Raw genomic sequence first — 17,630 nt, forward strand, 5'->3', positions numbered from 1 at the left:
TTATGAGCCATACCTTACATCATCCATGGATGGCCTTCTGAGAAGGTCATCCTCTATGCAAGCCTTGGCTAAAACTACTAAACATAAAGCTTCAGCTAGTAAATATTCATCTTTCAAAGATGGATCGATGAAGCTCCTCAATTGTTCAAAACAACCACCTTCATTTGCTCCCCCTCCCAAAAATCCAATTGAATCTTTCAACAAAGTTCCTTCTGTGGCATCCTTCCCCGAAATGAGCTCAAGCAAAACAACCCCAAATGCATGGATGTCCATTTTCAACGAAGCCGTTCCGTTCATGGGGTACTCTGGAGTGACCAATCCGTCGATGGTGTCAGCACTTACGTTCCTTGTTGATGACGTGACAGCAAGGGTCGATCCAATATTTGCTAGTTTCGCCCTCCATTTCGATGTCACGTATATATTCCTGCTATTCACGCTCATATGAGCATACGAAGGGAAAATACAATAATGTAAGTAATGAAGAACGGTTGCTATATCGAAAGCTATTCGAGTCCTTCGACTGCAGTCTAGACGATGAGGCTGATCTGATAAACAATTCCTTAAACAGCCATTGGTAGGGAATTCAAAAACCAGATACGACCAGACAAAGTCATTTTGACCATAACAAACACCATGAAGATTCAAAATATTAACGTGATTGATCTTAGAATGCATATCTATAACCCGACGGGTATCTTCAAATTTCATCTGCTTGATCATTACACTTTCATTGTCAATCAACCCCTTGTAGACTTGCTCGCCAATCTTATTGGCGTCTTCATTGAAGTCATTTGTAGCTCTTTTTATATCATCCATGCCATAGTTGTACAAAGAAAATTTAATCCCAGCTAGAAGATTGGGAGATAAACAAGAATTCGTCGAGCTTCTAGCGGTTTGCCCCGATACAGGAGAGCTTAGGGCTGTTGAGCCAAAGAGTACAGAGTTTCTATCTGTAAAAGACTGTAGTCTCTCTCCCTTCCATTTCTTTAAGGCCTTCACATGCAGCCCACAAGCAAGCAATGCTAAAGTTACCAGCAAAAACCCAACAATGGATCCTGTAATATACAAATTCCTCAACTTTGTATTCTTTGTTTTTTCAACTATGGTGGTGGGAAGAAAACCTGGGGTTGGGGGTGGAGAATCTGGTATATTGAGGTTAATTGCAGGATCTGATTTCAAAGGAACTAAAACAGTTGTATTGGGAAAAACAGTGGACCTAGGTTCCAAATGGTTAGCTGCTAAGAAATCTTGAACAGAGATGCTAAATTTCATGCTCAATGGGATTTTTCCATCTCCTTCCAGGAGAGGGTATGTCACGAGGTATTTCACTTGATTAACAATAGTGAAATTATCAGGACAAGCACATCTCAAAGGAACAAGAAGCTTACCATCAACCTCAACATCATTCCCTTGTGACGGATTTTCCTGGAGCAACGTTAACGATTTTGTTAACCCTTCAAAAACCCCACAAGCAATCTCCGAAATCGATGTTCTCTCAGGGACTGTGTAGTTTAAACCAGCCATAAAATACTGTCCAGAACACAAACAGGTTATAGGGAGAAGAACTTCTCTGCCTGGTTTCAGAATTTCCGAAGGTGAAGCTATGTTGTTCAAGTCAAGCAACTCGTCAGGTTTGATCCGAAACAAAGCAGAGATATTCAGCAGATTCTGCTGTCCAAAATTCTGGTTGGCTCTGTAGACTAAGTATGTTCTGCATGATTGTCGGAAGAACAATCAGAAACGAGATGAGAAACGAGAGATAAATCATTCCTGCTGGTAAAAAATATGTGACATTTCTGACGAGTGTTTAAGGCAGCACTCCATATACTTCGAAGAAAAGAAGAGTGATCAAATTTGGAATCAAATTGAACTGCCGGCCTAAGAGCTAGGGGCCAACTGGAAATTCATTGAAAAAATGATACCATAACGAATTTTATGGTACTTTTCTTCTCGTTGTTTACTGATCATACGTCCGCTTTTGTTTTTATTTGTATTTTTAGGTAGACCGTTATTATCAGCAATTTGCAGTTAAAATTCCTCTTGAAAGCCCACAATAGAAGTCCCTGTACTATATCTTGGATTGCATTTCGGTTCCTGTATTTGAAAAATGAGCAAATTGATCCATATTCATTAAGATTAAGAAGAGAAGCAAAAGACATTCCCGAGAGCTGATTACAGCGTTTGTATTTTGGCGCCAAAAATCGTTTTGGTCATTTAATAATTACGAAGAGACGAATATTTTGCTATAAATTATGAGATCTTTTATAAAAAAAAAGATTGAATATTTAATCATTACATCAAATTAGTTAAATACTATACAAGTAACAAACATAACATTTAAATAATTTTTGACCGAAAAATTGTTCAAAGCAACTGACTGATATTAATTTTATTTAAAATAAATTTATATAATTTATTATTATAATTTAATATAAATATTATTTTTATGTTCAAATCTGATGCAATATTATAGATAATAATATCATTTTTATTATTTTCTATTCAAATGACACACAAACAATATCATTCAAGAAACTGAAACCGCTTTTGTAACACCCTAAATTTTGACCAGTGACTAAAATATAAACTTTGAAAGTTTTATGACTAAATTGTAAACTTTAAAAAGTTTAGGGACCAAAAAATATAATTTTGAAAAGTTATATATTTTAGCCTGCGATAAAGTTTGGTATTGAAATTGGATAATTAGATCGAACCAAAATATTTAAAAAAATTGAAGGATGTTAGGAAATGATTGAAAATATTATTTTCATATTTTAGATCAAAGAAATTTGACTCAAAACAATGTAATTTTTCAGATTTGACTGAACAATGGAATTTTAGTGACTAAAATGTAATTTTTGAAAATTACATGGCCAAAGTAGAAATTCAAAGCCAAATTTATTCATTTTTAACCAAATAATATTTTAATGGTGGAAATGGCAATGGAAATTGGTAATTTTAAGATTCATTAATGATATTTTTAGAATTTATCATAATTGAATAAAAAAATTTAATTATAATAATTTAAAGACAAGTGAAAAAGCTAATTTAATGGTAGAATAATAAAAAAATTGGCCATTTTCATCTTGTTGTTTTTCTCTTGGCCGAACCACCTTGCTCAAGGTAAGAAATTTTTTTGTTTTGATTTTTGAAGTTATACACTTGATTTTTGGATTAAGCTATTAGATAGAGAATTAATTTACATAAAATTCTCTATAATTTGGTATCAATATTTCATGGTGAAGATGCTTGTGTGTTAAGATTGAGAATTAAGGTTTATGTAAGATTTTTGGAGTTTGAAGAATTGAAGAAGAATTTTGATGTTTTTAAGGTTGGAGATTAATTCTAAGACATGTATGATGATTAATTTGATGTGTACATGTTTGTATACTATTTGGCCTAAAAAGTGACTCCTAGTGTATGTGAAGTATGATTCAAGCCTATATGTTCAATTGGTAAGCTAATAGAATTAGTGAATAAATTAATGATGCAAAATGAAATCTGCCTAGAAATTATGTTATATACTGTAAGTTCAGAAAATTACCAGAAATTATACAAAAATAATTGAAGGATGAATCTTATACCATTTGATTTGTATATCAGTCTAGTTTTGTTTAGAACAAACGAAAATTGATTTTGAGAAGTATACAGAAATATATTAATTTTTAATTGGTGATAGGTCAGAAAACAATACAGTAGATTTTGCCCAAAACAACTTTTCAGTCAACTTTGAAAATTCGTTGTAAATTGTACAAGTGGAAATAGATAGAGTGCCTTATATGGTTAGATTTGTATTTGAGTCTAGTTTTCAGTAGTATAAACAAAATAATTTTTCAGTTAGTATATTAATACAAAATAATATTTTTTGAAGGTAGTACAAACTGCCAGAATATGAAATTTTGATAAATAAGCGTAGTTGAAACAATGGAAACAAATGATTAAACCTAAAGTTGAGGCTTTATTTTGATTTATAAGTAAAGTATTAAAATGAGTATATTAATTTATTTGATTAAATTGATTGAGGATGACTTGTGATAAGTTAACCTCATATTATTTTAAAGTATGTTTTCTGTTTTAAATACCAATTATTTATATAATGTTCGCATGAATATTTTATGAATGATTAGGGTATGAATTGTCCTAAATTATGAGTTTTTTTATGATAATGATATTGAAAAATGATACTGATTGAAAATGTTGAATTATAAATGAATGAAATATGATATGAAAGCTCATTATATGTTACATTGACAGTCGTGAGTACATGAGGTGGAGTGATTCTAATATATTGGGATGTTACCTGAAGGTGCACTAGTATATTTTGATGTGATTGCACTTTGTGTGAACATTACGATTCTAATATGATAACACTATGTGTGCTTATATGTTCCAATTTTGATATATTGTGGTGTACCGGTGGGTGCACTAGTATATATATATTCTGAGTGGAGTGATTCTAATATATTGGGATGTTACCTGAAGGTGCACTAGTATATATTCTGATGTGATTGCACTTTGTGTGAACATTATGATTCTAATATGATAACACTATGTGTGCTTATATGTTCCAATTTTGATATATTGTGGTGTACCAGTGGGTGCACTAGTATATATATATTCTGATGTGATTGCAATTTGTGTGCATATTCTGATTCTGATGCGATAGAACTATGTGTGTTCATTTCTGATGTGATATACTGTAGTGTTACTGGTGGGTACACTAGTATATATTTTCAGATGTGATTGCACTTTGTGTGCATATTATGATTCCGATATGATAATAATGTCTGACTCACGTACCTTGTATTCTCTTACATATACATTAGGCTATAATAGTAAATGTGAAGTTATGAAAGGAATAAGAAATAATGGAATATAGAACTGAAGTGAAAGTTCTGAAACATATTCGAATGAAAAATATGTCCGAATGAAAGGAATATGATGTTGTTTTTTATATTTAATAATGATTTACATGATTTTTGATAAAATCATGAGATGATGATTTTCAGATTTTCAAGAGGAGAACATCATGAATAGTCTGGTTTGAAAGTTTTAATATTTTTATTTTAATTTCAGATTTATGTTTATAATGTTTTACGAAATCTTATGTTTTATCTCATTTTAGCTATGTTATTACCTCACTAAGTTTTACTTAGCGCGTGATGATTTTTCATGCATAGGTTTGAGTAAAGAAAAGAACATGAAGAGAGAAGCGTGCCATCATCTTGTGGAAATCAAACCTACCGACAATATCAGTAAGACACTCTAACTTTGATTTATTAGTGTCATGTACATTATATCCGTTGATTTGCTTTACCAAATTTATATTAAAAGGGGTCTGAAATAGCAATTTAGAACCGTTTTAATGTTTGGTTAATTTCAGTTATAATCAATGTTTTTAAAACTGGACAAGACCTTAAACCGGTGAAGGTACTGGTTCATTGGTTCAACCGGTTTGAACTGGATTTTATATAAAAAAATATTTTTTTTAAATTTTACATAATATTCAAAGCAATATTAATATATATGTAACACTTTTTTTAAGTTTACAATATTAAAAGGTATAAAAATATCACAAGTCATAACATATATAAGTTAAAAACCATAAAATCAAGTGAAACAAAATGATTCAAATCAACTATAACATAATATTTAAGGTAAACATATTAAATAATAAATATAACTATATAACTATTATCAAAAAATAAATTTGGGGTTGAAAAAAATTATAACAAACGATGTCGTTTGGTTTATTTAAAAAAACAATCTCACATAGCTAAGAAACATAGAAGAGCATCCCAAAAGTCTAAAGAGTAAAAATATGAGAACAAAACAATCCTACATGGCTAAGAAACATAGAAGAGCATCCTAACTGACTTCTATAAATAATAGAGGTAATTTGTCATTCAAAATCATGGAGCCTTTTGGTGAGCACAGAGCGAACTATTCTTTCGCTTCAATCGAGCTTCTAATTTTTTTTTGAGTTCGAGCCTTTTCGAGTTCAAGTTTCAATATTATATTTCGAGTTCGAGTTGAACTTGATAATTTTTAGCTCATGAGTTTTTGAGTCAAGTTGAGCTTACTTTTAAAGTTTTCGAGTTCGAGTCAAGCTCAGCAATACTCGAGTTCGACTCGGCTCGTTTAACAAACGACATCATTTGGTTTAATTTTTTTTAAAAAATAAAAAAACAGAACCGATGCTTCACACCGATTTTCAGTCGGTTCACACCGGTTTTACCGGTTCTCAGCCGGTTTTATCGGTTCATTGTAAAACTGGTTTTGGAAGTTAACCAGACCGGACAGGCCACTAGTTCACGGTGCAACCGGCTGAACCGACCGGTCCGATCTGGTTTTGATAACCATGATTATAATCGTATATATGTATGAATATTATGAATGATTTTAAATGGGTTTAAAACAAACACCATTATATATATATGAAACATCATAGAACTGTCTAATTGATGCATAAAATCAACTTTGTTTAAAACAATAAATTATTATGTTATGACTAGGCATACTATAGGAAAAAGATTTTTAAATGATAAAAAAATATTTTAAATCGAAACAAAATTTTTTAAGCATTTAGGCCTAGCAAATGTCTATTGAATTGATGTGACATCTTTAATTTGTGTTACGAGACATATACGAGCTATGTGTGTTACAGTTTTAATAAAAACGCATTTATGTAAAAATGCCTTTCAAAAGATATATTTTAAAAGGTATGTATTTGTTTATGTGGTAAGTTATCTGGACAAATTTTCTCATATCAACATCATTTAAGATCAAAATGAATGAAATAAAAATAATAGATAAAAAAATTGTAAGAATTTTATTTTTTAAAAAATAACGTTCGTAATATGTTTTAAAGACACATAATTGTGCGAGCATGAGTTACACAAAAGTATATATTTGAAAAAATATATTTAAACATTTTAAAAAATCTCTATATAAATAATATGACTTATAATATGAATAAAATGTAATCTTTTAAAAGATATATATATACATATTTATTAAAAGAATATCATCTTTGCACAAACCAACTTATCATAGTGATTAAAAGAATTGTTATTGTTCTTATATGTCAAGAGTTTGAGCACCAATAATTATAAGAGCACTTAAAAATAGAGAAAATAACCTCAGTGACCAAAAATCCCAAATAATATACGATTTTAATCAACTTTTTTTGGATTTGCGAAAATGACCAACAAAATCGCAATGCGATCTCCACTATCGCAAATTCGCGTTGCGATAGTTGAAAATAGCGTTGCGATTTTCCAAATTCGTTGCGAAAATTCGTTGTAATAGTAAAAAAAAAGATTTTGTTTCTTAAGAATTTTCTCTAAAAAAATAGTATCCGCGCGGACGTGTCGAAGACACGTATTACCACGACCACGACCACGACCACGACCCGAGACGAGACGGCGGCGCGCGAGAGTCCCCATTGTTCTCTTCCACTCAACAAGGAAGTGGGAAATTCAAGCCTTAAATACCATTCCCAATAGTGTTTCCAATACTATGTGGGATTGAGCATTACCAACACCATAGAATATTAGTTCCCGACCACCACTTACTAATCAAAGAGACCGAAATATGAAGGGACTGTTAAACTGCATACATAAGCATCTGTTTTAGTGCTTCATTGACTATGTAATGAGCATGCATTTCTTTGATATATGTGTATTTTTCTAAATCTCTGCATAGGAAAATGCTAATAGAATATAGTAAATAAGTACAGGCAGTTGTTTTCTCCTTGAAACATTTCTATTCAGTTAATATTATGGTAGCGGAACATGTGAAAGTATTAGATAATCTTACTTGATCGGTGGTTTTAATGCGTCTTATGATGGTTATCCATGAGTATCAAGAGTAACTTATTGGAAATTAATCGCTAAAATGATTGGTTCAAGGGCTTGATTTGCGATGTCATCTGTTATTGATTGAGTTAACAATAGTTGTCTATGTTCATTCTCCACTGTTTTTGAAAGTCAAGTTAGGGAAGTAGTAGTGAACTAGATATGACTCATGCCTTTCAAGTGATAATGGAAAGAGATCTCAAATCTGTGGTCTGGTATATATCTTTCTTGTTCTTTAATCGAATGAATCTGAAATAATCAAACGGTTTTGATATGTGGTCGGGAACTAAGAGTTTATGGTGTTGGTAATGCTCAATCCCACATAGTATTGAAAATACTATTGGGAATTGTATTTAAGGCTTGAATTTCCCACTTCCTTGTTGAGTGGAAGAGAACAAGGGGGACTCTCGCGCGTCGCCGCCGTCTCGTCTCGGGTCGTTGTCGTGGTAATACGTGTCTTCGACACGTACGCACGAATACTATCTTTTTAGAGAAAATTCTTAAGAAACAAAATCTTTTTTTTACTATCGCAACGAATTTGGAAAATCGCAACGACAACTGTAGACTATCGCAACGAATTTGGAAACTATCGCAACGACAACTTGGACTATCGCAACGCGAAATGCAACGCGAATTTGAGATAGTGGAGATCGCAATGCGAATTAGAGATCGCATTGCAATTTTGTTGGTCATTTTCACAAATCCAAAAAAAATTGGTCAAAATCGTATATTATCTGAGATTTTTAGTCACTAAGGTTATTTTATCTTAAAAATATATATTACTTTATAATCGTCTTTAGCTTAATAAAAAAAATACCATCTTTATAAATAATTTTGTTCCAGTGTTATTTAAATAAAAATTAGGAAAATATTATTCTAACAAATTGGCCCAAATCTGACCGCAAATTAATTTCATCGTCTATTCCAAATGTGATAATAATAGTCTCTAAACTTTCACAGGAAAACCACATTCCAAACTTTGTAAAAACCTCGCGAGGATGCCTTCCTTTTCACTTGTTTTCTTGGGGAAAGGAATTGGTTTGACTTGCTAACCAACATTGCTTCTGTGAAAACCTAAACAAACAATAAACGGAAAAAGGGAAAAAGTTCATTGAGGGAACATTGCACCATTAGATTTGCATGCAGGTAAGTCCATACTTATCTATTATGGAAAATCACAATCGCGTTAAAAAAATGCTGGTCAAGTTTGTCTGGGTTTTAGTTTGTCTGGGTTTTAATTTGAGACGCTTGCGATTGAGTTGGAATTACTAAATTTTTGTTTATCGACTGTATTGGTGGCTTGAGTTAGGTTTTACATTTTAGGGTTCAAAGCTGTGACATTGTTCTGATTCTCTTGGTACTACTACTATCAACCTTTTCTTACATATGCTGTTCCTTTCATGTTCGTCCGAGTTAATGCATATTTATAGAATCATATTTATCCTAGTATGGTCAACTATCAAGCTTGATGTTGTGAATAAATAGGCATTTGATGGTAAATAATTGTGAGTTTCTGCTTCATTTTCTATGCACTGTTTTAAGATTTTTTTATTTGCAATGAAGGTATGGCGTATGGTACTAGGTAGTCTAGTAGAAATGCTAAGGATGATGAAAATAATGATTTGAAAGGAAAGTTAAAATAGTGGCAAAAAGTCTGTGAATTTGGGGTCTGCTACAGCAGAAGCATCTGGTATTAGGAGGTCACCTAGGGAAACCCTATATAAGGAAAACACGACTCTGACAAGTTCTTCTGGTATGCGGAAGTTGGAGCTTCTTGAGAAGCAGACTGCAAATTTGAATTCAATGACTCCTCCAGCTAAGAGGAAAAGTGAGCGAGTTGAGAAGAAAAAAGAGAACATGAGTCCTTTGAGGAGATCTGAGAGGGGTGAGATGTCCTCCTCCTCATCTTCTTCTGGATCAAAGAGGTCTGATAAGAGCATAGATGTGTTGAATATGAAAAGGAAGAAAGAGAAAAAAGAAAAGTGTGTGAAACAATTGACAATGCAAACTGCGGAAGTTAACAAAATTAAGCAAAAAGATGCACAAGCTGAAGGGACACAGAAGAAGAGAAGGGATGCTCGTTCCTATATAGCACTGTTCACGAAACAACCCAAGAATGTTGGGAACAGGTATTGTGAGGAGTAATACAGATGGAACATGTGTCATGCTGTTTGTGATTTGCTCATATCATCTATAAAGGAAATTCTTCTGTAGTTTGGATGTTGATCTAAGATATTTCTTGTAAGTAGTTTTTTGTTTGATTAAATGTATCATTCTTATAGAGTTCTGCTTGTTCTGTAGATAGTTGCAATGATCTGAATGGAACTGCTAGTAGGAGGGAGGAGGACGTTTTAGAAGAATTCACCAAGAGAACTCATGAAAGGACTATGGCGACAAGTACAAGTCAATTTGCTGAGGAAAAACTTAAAAGAAATGATGGGCATAAATTGTTTCCCACTAGCCAAAAGAATAGCTGCAAGAATATGTCTTCTAATGGGGGTGATCCACAAATGTTTCAGAATGTTTTGGGAGCAGGAGAAACGAATGATGATGCTGAAACAACCGCATTTATAAATCTGCAAAGTCCACAGTTGGTAAACTCCATCGTGCCTGGAGGGGTCCTTGATTGTGATATAAGTGTGGAGATGGTTCCAAAATTTTTGCCTTCTGAAAGGAAAGGTCATGATATAGACATTGATTCTGTTGCTTCTCCAAAAATGTCGAGTAATGATATTGACACCTGCACTGGAGTTGGAACTTCATTTGCATCTGGTTGCAAAAGAAAAAATTTCACAGAGATTTGTGGATGTGTTCTGAAAGGAAAAGATACTGATTTATTATTAGTTGGATGGTAATTCAACATGATTTTATTTGTTTTATTTATTTCAGTCAGTTCATCAAACTTAAATGATTAATGATAATTTGTTAGACATATTTGGGAGCATATAAGCTTGATATTAAGGTTATTGAGATGCTTATTCCTAAGCAAGAGGGAAAGGAATTGGATTTTTCCTGGTTTAATCTGTAAGCTGTGGGGATTATCTACGTTTTGAATGTGATTCATGTTGGTGTTTGTCACTGGTGCATGTGACAGCCCAGGAATTTAAGTGCTTAGCTGCTTGATGAATTTTGGTTCCAACTGGTTGGGATTTATTTATTTTTTTAATGGGTGAGGTTTATTATATACCAAAAATAAGCAGAAGGGCTTGATAGAGCTGGACAAGTTTCTTGTTCTGTATCAAAACTTACATGATAAATAGAAGAGAAAATATACATTAGATTCTGGTGGGGCCCTTGCAATGATCTTAGAATTGGATGGATATTAGGACTCCCCTTGAGAAGGTTTTCAAAACTTCTAGTCAATGATTTGTATGGTTCCTGCTTTTGTTTTATTGAATCTGAACTTTTTGCTTAGTAAGAAATTTTCCTAATCAATATTGTTCCTTGTAATTAAATTAGACTTAAGCTAATTAAATCCCCCACATTTACAACCAAACATACCGATTGAGAATTTGAGATATTGGCAGCTAAATTTTGAATTGGAAAATATATATCTGGTCATTTGATTATCAAGTAGTGTGGATCCGATTTGATCGAAGCTGGTTTGGATCAATTATGCTACCCCAAGAGTGGAGGCGTTTATGTGGCAGGTTTTGCATAAAAAATTGGCTATTAAATCTGAACTTATCAAGCGTGGTGTTAGTGGGATAGAGAACATTTTATGCCCTCTTTGTGGTTTGTACCAAGAGACGATTTCTCACTTGTTTTTTTCTTGTTCTATTGCATGGGTCTTATGGGTGAGTTTCTTAAGGTTGTGGAACCTATCCACGGTCCTTCCAGAGTATCCTAATGTCTTATCTTCTTGGGGAAGCCTAGTTCCAAAGTCTATTATTTGGAATTTTATTTCGGGAGCTGTCTTGTGGTCAGTATGGAAGTGTTGAAACCAAGTGATTTTCGAGAATGAAAGTCTTGATTTTAAACAGTTGTTCTTTATTTCTAGATATAGGGTGGCTGCGTGGTTTTCAACGAAATTTTCTAATTTTCCAGTTCTCTTAGATTGCCTTGTTGGTGACCCGAAGTTGGCTGATTCAAGTAATCCGTCCATGAAGATAAATCTCTCAAAGGTCTTGTGGTGTCCCCCACCCCCGGGTTTCTTCAAAATTAATGTGGATGGGGCAGTGACAAGTGATTGGAATAGCAGTGGAATTGGTGGTATCCTTAGGAATTAAGAGAGTAAGATTTTGGGTTCATTTTCGGCATCTGCTGGTCCAGGTCCGCCTATCTTAGCTTTGTTTGTGGAATCAGAATGGTGTGGTAGGGGTCGGTTAATTATAGAGACTGATTCTGCAATTGCAGTGAAATGGATTAAGACTCCGAAAGTGTGTCCTACCGTCTTTTCACAGCTAGTTAAGGAAATTGTCATTGTTGTATTGGAACATAGTGTTATTATAAGGTCTGTAAAAAGGGTTGTGAATTGGGAGGTTGACAGTTTGGCTAAGTCGGGTAAGGGTAATTGTTTAGTAATTTTTGTTTGGATGATGTGTTTGTAGGGTGGGTTGAGGTTAAGTTGGTGGGTGATGTTTGTAATAGCTTGCTGTTGTATGAGGTGTAATTTCTTTTTGGAATAATATTGAGGCACTCTTTTCCTCCTTCCAATGTCCGCTGAGGCACTTTTGTTCATCAGCGGGTATGAAGGGGGTTTTTAACGAGCCTTTGTTTCTTATCAAAAAAATTATCAAGTAGTTGCAATTGAAAATTAAAATGTCTTCTCAATGCTCTGCCCATGTTTATTACTTACTAGTAAAAGTACTCGTAGCAATGTTGAAGACTTTTTTATGAGTATTTTAGCTTGCATTTACAACATGTTGGGATTACCTTAATTACCTGAGTACTTGACACATAATTGTATCATTATTTGATCTTCTTTAGTTGTAATATTGATAAAGTATATATATTTTCTTTAAAATATATCTATGTATTTTGCAGGGTTGACTGTAATTCAACAAAGGAGGAGATTTGCTCTTCTAATATGAATGAGAGGTTGGCAAAGTATGTTGCTTATGAGTGCAAGCTAGAATCATCTAGGTTTCTGGAGTATTAGGTTCCTGTACTCTTATCCAATGCGCAGCTAGAGAAGTATTGTTTTACTATACTTTCAGATTCTCTCTCTGTGCTCACATTCAAAGATTGATGCTTGTGAACTTCTCCGTAACATTCTTGTCTCCAGCCGAAAGGTTGAGTTTATTGCACTTTTTGCTTCAATCACATGATTATGTGAGATTTGAGTTCTTTTTCTTAATTTATACCTTTGATATCAAATCTTCTAATAAATCAAAATATTCATGCTGCTTTCCTGGCATTATATGTTTGCTTGCAGTATCGCACAAATTATGTTTAGGTTATGTTTCAACTATAATCTTAGAAATTTTGGACTCATTTTTTTTTATAAAAGATTAAACCTCATTAAAAACCCCCTTCTTACCCTCCATGTTACGATAGTAACATGAAGAACATTGGAAGGAGGAAAGAGTGCCTATGACTTTGATTAATCTGGAGAATAATACACTGCCATCCCTAACATCATACTTAAGAAACCTCAATATTCTGTGGGATGATCTACTTCCGAATTCCAGAATATGGAAATTTATTCCAAGGGCGGTGTTGTGGACGGTTTGGAAATGCAGGAATGTGGTTATATTTAAGAAAGGAAAGCTGGATGTGGTAATGCTGTTCTTTATTGCTCGATTTAGAATAGTTTCTTGGTTTGCTGCTAGATTTGATGTTGAGTAGACCCCTTACGACTCCCTAGTGGGTGACTTAACACTTGCTGATTTGGTTGGTAGACAGAAAAAAGGAAAATCTCAACCAACTTGCTGGGTTCCTCCTCCAGATGGGTTCATAAAGATTAATGTTGATGGAGCGATGGTGAAGGGATGGAATAAAGGTGGTATAGGTGGACTGATTAGGGACAACAGTGGTGTGTTGATTCACTGGTTTTCTGATAAGGTTGGGGGTGGACCTCCGATTATGGAAGAATTATTAGCGATAAAGAGGGGGTTGTGCATACTGAATGATTCAGGTTTTGTTCATAATCAGAGGATTATTTTAGAATCCGATTCAAGTAACGCACTGAAGTGGATCAAGAATCCGGAATTAAGCACCCCTATGTTTCAATCCTTGGTGAAGGAGATCGTCTCTATAATGGAAAGGAAGGATATTACGTTAAGGCTTATCTTGAGGGTTGCCAACTGGGAAGCGGACATATTAGCTAATATTGAGGTCATCCTTCTGTAGTCATTAATCTGACGATGCTTTTAAAAAATCTCTGAATGCAAATTTTTTTGGGATGGAATGGTTCATGGTTCAAAAATTATTTTATTTATTTGTTATTTTTAAAAGCATAACAATCACCTGGTTTATCTTTTATTCTCTTCCGTGTTAGATGAATTTCCATTGACCTCTTTTCGTAATATTTGTATTAGTATGAGGATGAGTAAGATATGTAGAAATTACTATTATGACATCATATTATGGGTTGATATCTTCCTTTGATGGTAATTCTTGACAATGTTGTGATCATCCCTATGATTTGGATCAATCACTTCAAACGTTGCTCATTAAAGGCCTTCAAGAGGTTGAATTTTTGGAGGTTGGAATAAAAGCAAGTGGAAAATTACAACTTCTTGATGCTATGCTTTGGGAGATCAAGAAACGAGAGTTAAAAGTGCTTATTCTTTTCCAGGTACATTTTTCTTTGCAATTTGCTTCAAACCAATTGTATTTAGTTATATTATGAACGCTGCAGATTTTTTATATTTTATAGCTCATGGCGATGAAGTGATTAATGTACATGAATTGGTTGTGTAAATATTTTTATAACTGGGATCATTATAATTATTTATGAGTTTGAGAAAAGCAGATGAATTAAATTCCCTTGGTTCTATAAGTTCAAGTTTTAAATTGTAAGGTCAACATGCTCAGAGCAAATTGTAAACAAAACTACAAGCTAGGTCCAGTGAGAGAGAGAGATTTTATGGATAGTCATCCGCCTTTCGGTGTGGAATGGACGGCGTTTGTGGATAACCTGAGTAAGAGGGTCTCTAGGAGAGCTGTTAAGGAACTTTTCCAACATCAGGGCAATGTATTGCGGGTCTATATTCCAAACGTATCCAACAAACCAAAGTACGGGAATCAAACGTTTGCCTTTGTTCAGTTCGAGGAGGAAGGCTTAAAGATGGCGATTGAGAATGTCAACGGGGCATGGATAGACGGAAAGAGAGTAACTGTAGGGGCTGCGAAATATCAAAGCCATCGGAATAAGTTTGCAGCTGGTAATAGATCCCAGACAGATTCACAGAGGACAAATAGGGATGAGGAGAGAAAGAAAAGAGATGGAAAAGCAACTGTGAATAGTTTGAGGGATTGAAGATCTTATAAGGAGGCATTGGTCTCGAATGAAAGGAGGAGGATTGAATTGGTATTAAAGGAGCAAAGAGTAGGGAGTTCAAGTTGGGCTCCGGGGATGAGAAATGTGTGGGAGATGCACATCCCTTCGGGTGAATCGGATTGGGTTAAAAGATCTCTAACAGGGATTGTCAAACCATTATTTGATTTTGAGTTGGCTCAGAAGGGTTTGGCCAGTGATGGGATAAAGGTTAGGGTTGCCAGATGGGTTATGCATGGAACTCTTGCATTGTCACCTTTGGTTCTGTAGAAGAGCTACAAGAGATATGGTTGAAGAAGAAGGATGAATTATTATTCTGGTTTAATTGGCTTGATCCTATTTTGAGTGATGAAGGTTTCCCATTGGCGTTCTGCTTGGTGGAGCTTTATGGTATTCTACTTTTATGCTAGAATTCTCCTTTTTTGGAGAAGCTGGTTGGACGGTGGGGGAAACTAGTGAGCATTCTGGATGGTACGAGGAAGAGGGAGGATTTGTCGGTGGCAAAGGTTCTGTTGAAGGTGGCGAGCCCCTTGGACGTTCCGGAATGGATCACTTTAGGAGCTTATGGGAGATCATACAAGGTTAAAATAAAGACAGGGTCATTGTTTAGGAATTCGTTTGAAGACTCGGAAAGAATTTCAGAGGAGGGATCGGAGGACAAGTTCGGTGAGGTTGCAGCGTCGGAGATGGAGGAAGAAGGTGGAGTAGTTGGGGTAGGTGATAGATGTGATATGTCAGCTAAGGGAAACATTTAAGGGTTGAAAAGTGGATGGATGGGACTGAAGTTGCAGGTTTTTCTGGCGGCTGTGGGGGATTGAAGTTAACACAACAGGATTGTGATGGGGAACATAATGACAGAAGGGTGTCAGATTTCCTTGATTTGAGTAGTGATTTTAAAGGAGTCTTTGAGGGGCTGGGGTGTAGCAAAAATGAGATTTTGTTGGGTAATGAACAAGTCCAGTCCGAATATACCAGTGAGCCCGGTTCTCCCATCCTAAGAATTATCCCAGCTGTGCTAGATATTAATTTAGAGCTTATGGGTGATGGAAAAATTAGAGAAGTTCGGGTTAAGTCTCTACGTGATCAGGAACTTGCTATAAAGGAGGGAGTTGGCCAAGGTTCAGAGTTAAATGACGTGGGTATTATTGGTTATTCAATGGAGGATGTGATGGGATTAGGGGTGGAGCAGGAAGTTGTGGTTTTGCCGCCGGTACAATCGGGTGAGAAAAACTGGAAATGATTTCTTCCCGTTCTGAGTGCAATGGTTCAGACAGTGAGCAAGAAAGGGGCTGTAGAAAGGACAAGAAGTTGAAAGAGTGTATAGGAGGTCCGGTGGAATTCGAAACAGGTGTCGTTCGGAAGCGGGTGATAGGTCGTTCTATTACTAGAAGAGAATGACAAAATTAATGCTACCTGGGAAGTGGGTAAGCTTCTTGGTATAACCTTCAGAGGGGGAAAAAAAGCGGTGGCTGAAAAAATTGCACAATTGGCTAAAATTGCACAGTTGTCATTCTCCATCATCCTTTGATCGGGCAAAAATTCAAGTCCTCACAAAGGCTGATGCGAGAATTGATGCGATGGTGGAATTGAAGGTTGGTGACAACTTCTTCAAGGTCATGGTGCATGAGATAGAGCCTTCATTCAAACCAAACTCTTGGGCTCCTGAAGAAGACGAGTCTCAATAGATCTTGTTTCTTCAATTGTGGTTTGTTTTAGTTCATATGGCTGTAGGTGTGCTTTTAATTTGCATTATGTTCTGTTGCGCTATTTTATTCCTACTGCTGGTGGTGTAATTAGAAGTAAGGTGATTAGACTGTGGCTTTGTATGAGGTTATATGAGGTTAAGGTGTTTGTTGTAATGGTGTTCATCACCATGAGAGGATATTCTGTGGTGTCTTTGTATCGGGTATTATTATCAATAAAATTTGAGGTACTCTTTTCTTCCTTCCAATGTTCGTTAACATACTTTAAGTATGTGAACGAATAAGAAGGGAGTTTTTAATGAGACCTCCAACTTCTATAAAAAAAAGGTGTTTTATTAAATTTAGTTATGTTAAAGTTTTCATGTCTGTCCTGGAATGTGCGTGGATTGGGGAGAAAAGAGAAGGCTAGGGCGGTGAGGCGTAAGATCAGGGAGAAGAAGCCGTTGTTGGTTTTCCTGCAGGAAACTAAAGTCCAATTGGTTAACCAATCATTGCTGAGGAGAGTGAGATGAAGACTTCTACAAGGCTGTGTGGTGTTGCAGCAGTGGGGTCTGCAGGAGGGTTATTTCTCTTTGGGATGAAGAGAAGATTGAAGTTCTGGATCAGGTTGTTAACAGATTGTTG

The 17,630-nt window shown here is 34.9% G+C and overlaps 2 protein-coding genes across 2 annotated transcripts; one reads left to right on the forward strand and one right to left on the reverse strand.

Annotated features, from left to right (window-relative positions):
- Positions 1-1,731, reverse strand: LOC120137144 (lysM domain receptor-like kinase 4; the record flags this gene model as incomplete). Its single annotated transcript, XM_039152973.1, has 1 exon — positions 1-1,731. A coding segment is annotated over one exon (1,731 nt), but the record flags the coding sequence as incomplete, so codon positions are not given.
- Positions 1,732-9,143: 7,412 nt separating this feature from the next.
- On the forward strand, positions 9,144-10,729 carry LOC120137119. Its single transcript, XM_039152960.1, has 3 exons — positions 9,144-9,216; positions 9,423-9,988; positions 10,161-10,729. The coding sequence occupies exons 2-3, from the start codon at positions 9,976-9,978 to the stop codon at positions 10,712-10,714; spliced, it is 567 nt and encodes a 188-aa protein (XP_039008891.1). The 5' UTR covers positions 9,144-9,216; positions 9,423-9,975; the 3' UTR covers positions 10,715-10,729.
- Positions 10,730-17,630: the final 6,901 nt, after the last annotated feature.

This window comes from Hibiscus syriacus, unplaced genomic scaffold (genome assembly GCF_006381635.1).
Source record: "Hibiscus syriacus cultivar Baekdansim isolate YM2019G1 unplaced genomic scaffold, ASM638163v2 tig00110652_pilon, whole genome shotgun sequence".
NCBI classification, from domain to species: Eukaryota; Viridiplantae; Streptophyta; class Magnoliopsida; order Malvales; family Malvaceae; genus Hibiscus; species Hibiscus syriacus.